This window comes from Myotis brandtii, unplaced genomic scaffold (assembly GCF_000412655.1).
Source record: "Myotis brandtii unplaced genomic scaffold, ASM41265v1 scaffold410, whole genome shotgun sequence".
NCBI lineage: Eukaryota > Metazoa > Chordata > Mammalia > Chiroptera > Vespertilionidae > Myotis > Myotis brandtii.
In genome coordinates, this window is record NW_005365764.1 from 2,043,392 (window position 1) to 2,049,641 (window position 6,250).

The following is a 6,250-nucleotide window of genomic DNA, read 5'->3' on the forward strand; positions in this document are numbered from 1 at the left end:
GAGCGGAAATCGGAGCTGGGGTCTCGCGTAGGGGTCCGAGCCCCGACTTTGGGGGACATTTTAAAGTCGCCACGAGGAATGGGAGGGTGAAGACACGCTAGGGGGCCTGGAGCCAGCCACGGGCATGGGGGTGGGAGTGGGGGTGTAGGGAGGTCTTTGCATTGCCCACCCTTCTCCAGGCCCAACTGGGCAGGTCATTTCCACTTCGGCCTTGAGAAAGTCGCGTGAGCCCTTCGGACCTCGGTCGGAGACAATCGTTACCCCTGCCCCCGACATCGCCCTCCCCCCTCCGAGCGCTGGAGAGAAGAGAAGGCACCGCTGCGGCTGGAATGCTCTGCGGGGCTGTGCGCTGTTATTTCCACTCTAACAACCGGCCTCTTGGAAAAGGCTGACCCGAGAATCAGAGGAGGCTCGGCCTCCTTCCCTCTGCTCCTGTCTTTGTGACTTTGGACAGATCCCGCCCCCGCTCCGCAGGCCTCCCTAGCCTAGAGGCTGTTGGGAGGTGCCAGTTAAAAGCAAAAAACAACTCACCTTGTACTGAGCTTCTGCGGTGTCACAGGCTCCTTGAACCTCCCAGGGGGTGGCAGGTGCTGTTCCTGGCCCCTGGCTACCGAGGAGGACACTGAGGCCCAGAGAGGCCCAGGGACTTTCCCGAGACTGTAAACCCGGGCTGGGGACCTCCACCAGCACGGGGTGCTGCCAATACCAGGCCCAGGGAGAGGGTCTGTAGCCTCGCTTTTCAATAACCACAGGCGTGTCCGGGAGCCAGGAGCCATGGCGGTGGAGAACATCAACGAGCTGCCAGAAAACATCCTGCTGGAGCTGTTCACACACGTGCCCGCCCGCCAGCTGCTGCTGCGCTGCCGCTTGGTCTGCAGCCTCTGGCGGGACCTCATAGACCTCATGACCCTCTGGAAGCGCAAATGCCTGCGTGAGGGCTTCATCACCGAGGACTGGGACCAGCCTGTGGCCGACTGGAAGATCTTCTACTTCCTACGAAGCCTCCACAGGAACCTCCTGCACAACCCGTGTGCCGAAGGTGGGGTGCAGAGTGGGTCTGGTGTGCCCCCAACACACACACTGTCAGGATACCAGCTAACATTTATTAAGCACTTATTGTAAGCTAGGTACTTTGAATGGCCTAACAACTTTAATCCTCTCACAATAATCCTAAAAGGTAAGTAGGTGCTGGTAGTGTACCCATTTTTCAGATGAGCAAACTGAGGCCAACAGTGGCATTTCTTCTTCCACCCTTAAGTTGATATCCCCAGTGACCTTTCCTAGGAGAAGGAATGTTGATTAGTTGGGATTAACTATGCCCCAGGCACAAGACCAGGAAGTCAGCCCTGTTTTGTTGACCTAGTTCCCAGACTCCAGGGCTAGGCCTACTAGGACTGTCCCAGAGGTCAAAGGACTTTGCCTGTGGAAGAATGAGAGGTCCAGTCTTCTTTCCAGCACACTTCAGCCACTTCCAGCACTTCCTTGTTCCCTCCCTATGTTAACTCGTCAGCTAGACACTGGGATAGGAGAGGATGGGAGCCTCATTCTCCATTATGTGGCCAAATTCTGGAGCAAAATGATAAAACAGCTCCAAGCTCTCTAAGACTTTTAGATGCCTGCCTCACGTGACTCCCCAACAGCCATGTTCTTCACCAGCAGTTGACACACTATGGTCCATGAGCCAAATCTGGCCCAGGAGCTAAGAATGCCTTTTACCATTTTAAAGGATTATTTTTAAAAAACACACACATACTATGCAATAAGACAATATATAGCCTATAAAACCTAAAATATTTTGTCCCTTTACAGAAAGTTTGCCAGTCCCTAATCTTTGACCCCAGAGGACAAAACCAAGGCTCAGAGAGGGAAAGCAACTTGCCTGATGTCACACAGTCAGTATTGGTAGAGGCAGGACTAGCCTCAGATCTGGCCAGCAGCAGGGCGTTCTGCATCACAGAAGGAATCTGGTCCTTCATATCATCACGTGTCCCAGGAGTCCCAGTGGAAATCACTTACCATAGTGCCTGACACAGGAAGCACTAATTCCAGGCAGGCACCATTGATCTGCAGTTCCACAGCACAGGCCTGGGGGCAACTGCTGAGCTGCAGGGAGAACTGGGAGGAGGGGCCCTCGGGAGAGAGAAGGTGACCACGGAGGGGCTTCCCTTTGATGTGATCTGTGCTTTCCTGCCAGAGGGATTTGAGTTCTGGAGCCTGGATGTGAATGGAGGCGATGAGTGGAAGGTGGAAGACCTCTCTGGAGACCAGAGGAAGGAATTCCCCAATGACCAGGTCAAGAAATACTTCGTGACTTCTTATTAGTAAGATCCAAGGTCAGGGGGACTTGGGGTGAGGGGGAAGCCAAAGTCACTGCCCCCCTGGGGTCTCTCCTCTCTGGGAAAGCAGCCTAGCCTCCCAGTGCCCTAGTGGTGAGCCTCAGCCCAGCCCACCCTCCGCCTGCCCCCCAGCACCTGCCTCAAGTCCCAGGTGGTGGACCTCAAGGCCGAAGGGTATTGGGAGGAGCTGATGGACACTACACGGCCGGACATCAAGGTCAAGGACTGGTGAGTGCCTGGAGCGAGGGCCTGGGGGTGGGCCCTGCCACTCAGGTGCCCCACCCCCACCCTGCCCCCCCATCTCCAAGGCCCTGATGGGCCTTCTCTCTGCCTGCAGGTTCGCAGCAAGGCCAGACTGCGGGTCCAAGTACCAGCTGTGCGTTCAGCTCCTGTCATCAGCGCATGCGCCTCTGGGGACCTTCCAGCCTGACCCAGCAACGATCCAGCAGAAGAGCGATGCCAAGTGGAGAGAGGTGTGTGGGACAGGAAGGGAGCAGGGGGCACACTGCCCAAGGCTGAGACTACAGCCAGGCAGGCCTGGGTTCAAATCCCAGCTCTGCTGCTTCTCACCTGGGCTTCGGCTGCTCTGACTTCAGTGAAGCGATGCTGATAAAGCCACATTCAAAAAGGTTGACTATTATTAATTACTAATATTGGTGGTTACTATCATCCAGACCAGTGGCCAGCAAATGTTTTCTTAAAAGGCTAGATAGAAACATTTCAGGCTTTGCAAGCTGTCCTGTCTCCGTCACAACTACTCAAGTCTTCAACTCTGCCGTTGTGTTGTGAAAGCAGCTTAAGCAAGTGAACATGGCTGTGTTCCAATAAAACTTTATTTACAAAAACAGGCAGGCGGGCCATCGTTTGCCAAATCCTGACCTAGACCAGCGTTCTCCAATAGAACTCTCTGCAGTGGCAGAAATGGTTTGTCTGCACTGTCTGTATGGTAGCCAGTAGCCACATGTGACTATCGAACACTTAATAAGAACCAGTTCCTAGTGTGACTGAGGAACTGAATTTTAATTTCATCTCATTTTACTTAATTTAAATAGCTAAATGGGCCCAGTGATGACTGTACTGGACATCCTTCGTCAGCTTGCGAAATTTCCTTCTGTTGGTCCGCGCCACACTTAGATAATCCTGTGGAGTGGCCCCTCCAGGAATCGACTCCATTTTACAGATGAGGAAACTAAGGCATATGAGAGGGGAGGTGGTCTGCCCCGCTTCACAGAATGAGAACCAGAACTCAGTTCTGGTCCAGCACTAAGAGAGCAGTCCCTTCCTTGTCCCCCCTGCCCCTCAGGCAGCGCCACCCTCAGGGTCAGCTCCCTTGACCTCTCTCCCTCCCTCTACCTGCCCCCTTCCCAGGTCTCACACACGTTCTCCAACTACCCACCCGGCGTCCGCTACATCTGGTTTCAGCACGGTGGCGTGGACACTCACTACTGGGCCGGCTGGTACGGCCCGAGGGTCACCAACAGCAGCATCACCATTGGGCCCCCCGCTGCCCTGACGCCCCCGAGGCCCCGTCCACAGAACCCTGACTGGTAAACTTGTTGTCAGAGGAAGGCTGGGCTTGGGAAGGGGCGGTGGGCCAGGCTTCCCCAGACCTCCTAGTTCACCCTGGCCCCCCAGTCGCCTCTTTGTGGAGCCTCCCATGCTGCAGACAGCCAGCGCTCTGCCTGAGGGTGCGATCTGAATGATGGTGAGGGCTGTGTATACCTTTAAGAGACAGGGCCCTTTAGGGAGGTACAGGATGTTCCCCCAGGTTCCTCCCCAGACTCCTCTGAGGGTGGGTGTCCAAGCTCAGATGGCAACCGAGACCTGTGTTCCTACCTTCCCCTCCTGGGCCTTTCCCCCTGTCTTTCTGGGGGGCCCTCGGAGCAGGGACGGTGTGGAGGACATCGGGCAAGCCTGGAGAGTCCAGATGCTGGGAGCGACTGTGTAGCTCAGACCGATCTGGGAGTGGAAGGAGGGCTCTGCTGGCCTGTCCCTGTCCCATTCTCTGCTGCTCCCACGCTCTCGCTAGACCTGCCTGCTCAGAGAGGTGGCTATGGCCCAGAGGCTCAGGCCTGGTCTGAGACGGGCAGGCCCAGGGTGGGGTGGAGTCGACGCCACGTCTGGACTGTCCTTACCGTCAGTGAAGCCCCAAAAGCCAGATGGGGTGGGGCTCTCCAGAAGAAGGCTCTCTGGAATCCAGTGGGTGGGATCCCAGGGCAGGTGGGTGCAGGATTGGGCTCTGATTCTGAGAGCTAGGATGTGTGAGCATAGGATGAGTGTGGGGGTGGGGGTCTTCAAGGACCGCCTGTCCACCTCCATGCCTACACCAGGCTCCCTGTGGCTTGGAGGGCAATCCAAGCCCCACCCCACATTGGAACTGCCATTCACAGACCCTTCCCACCCTGCCCTCTGCCTCTGCCTCCTCCGGCAGTGCTCTGATCCTACCCCTGATGCATGCAGCCAAATAAAAGGTTTTCCCAGCCCAGCTTGCGCCCTGTGGTTTCTGGGGCAAAAGGGCAAACTTCGGGGGAGGCCCCAGACATGCAGAAGGTGCAACATGTGTGGCTTCTGTCCAAGGTACGGAGGAGTTGACATTTCGGGAGCCTGACAATCGCAGAACCACGGCCATAGGACAAAGCTCTCGGTGAGCTGCAAACACCTCCCCCCAGCCGCCTTCAGCATTGCTAGCTTCCCCTGTGGCCTGGCCACAAGCCTGCGAGTCACACACCTCATGCTGGGTCAACAGAGACATGTCAGGCACTGCTTACTGGTGTTTCCCTTACTCTGCCAAGAGCTTTACTGACATTAGATAAAGCCAAGGCATTTACAATAGTGCCTGGCACACAGTAGTGCTCAATACTATTCAACTTAATGCTCTCAGTCATTAACAAGCGAGATTAGGGCCTCGGCCAGGGCAGGGGCCGCCCCTCACGAGCTGTGTGGCAAGTTAGCAGAGAACACCCTTCTTGGAGAAGAGACAGCCCTAAGGAGTTCATGTGATCTGGCCGGGCACCCCTGTGCAGCACACAGCCTGCACAGCCTTTTGTGGCTCCCTGCAGCCCCAGGTGCTCCATCATTATTTGTACAATGAAGAAAGCATCAATGAATTTAATCGTGACAGAAATGCGGAGAGATTTTTACCTTTGAGGACATTGAGGAATGCCCTTGGTTAAGCCCTAGAGAAGGCAGGACTGACTAAGTGTGGCTGGTGTGGCTCAGTAGTTGAGCATCAACCTATGAACCAGGTCACAGTTCAATTCCCATCAGGGCACGACTGGATCCCAGTAGGAGGCGTGCAGGAGGCAGCCAATTGGTGATTCTTATTGATATTCTATCTCCCTCTCCCTTCTTCTCTGAAATTAAAAACATATTTTAAAAAAACTCTTACAGCCCTAGCCGGTTTGGCTCAGTGAGTAGAGCATCCTCTTATTGATATTCTCTCTCCCTCTCCCTTCTTCTCTGAAATTAAAAACATATTTTAAAAAAACTCGTACAGCCCTAGCCGGTTTGGCTCAGTGAGTAGAGCATCGGCCTGTGGACTGAAGGGTCCCGGGTTCGATTCCGGCCAAGGGCACATGCCTGGGTTGCGGGACCCATCCCCAGTGTGGGGCGTGCAGGAGGCAGCCAATCAATGTTTCTCATCATTTTATGTTTCTCTCTCACCCTCTCCCTTCCTCTCTGAAGTCAATAAAAAAATATTTTTTAAAAATTATTAAAAAAATAAAAATAAACTCTTACAAAAGAAAAAAAGACTGACTTTCGCTTTCAGCAATCACCCTCCAGGGAAGGGCCCACCGGTCCGGTCCCACCGGTTTCACTTCCTTCTGTATTTGGGGAGCAGGTTAAGGGGCCGGAGGAGCGGCTGGTGCAGGGGCGGGTCTCGGGCTGCCCGGAGGCAGGAGGAAGCCACGGGA

At 54.8% G+C, this 6,250-nt stretch overlaps 1 protein-coding gene across 5 annotated transcripts in view; it reads left to right on the top strand.

Annotated features, from left to right (window-relative positions):
• Window positions 1-4,821, top strand: part of LOC102242976 (F-box only protein 44) — a 5,432-nt gene extending 611 nt beyond the window's left edge. The window contains exons 1-6 of one of the 5 annotated variants that reach the window (XM_014545485.1): window positions 11-86; window positions 753-1,039; window positions 2,195-2,321; window positions 2,469-2,564; window positions 2,674-2,809; window positions 3,705-4,821. In XM_014545485.1, the coding sequence (XP_014400971.1) occupies window positions 79-86; window positions 753-1,039; window positions 2,195-2,321; window positions 2,469-2,564; window positions 2,674-2,809; window positions 3,705-3,887 (837 nt within the window). In that variant the 5' untranslated portion in view covers window positions 11-78 and the 3' untranslated portion in view covers window positions 3,888-4,821. Of the gene's footprint in view, window positions 1-10; window positions 87-136; window positions 1,119-2,194; window positions 2,322-2,468; window positions 2,565-2,673; window positions 2,810-3,704 lie in introns of those variants that run through there. The other 4 variants (XM_014545488.1, XM_014545487.1, XM_014545486.1 and 1 more) reach the window with 4 other exon arrangements.
• Window positions 4,822-6,250: the final 1,429 nt, after the last annotated feature.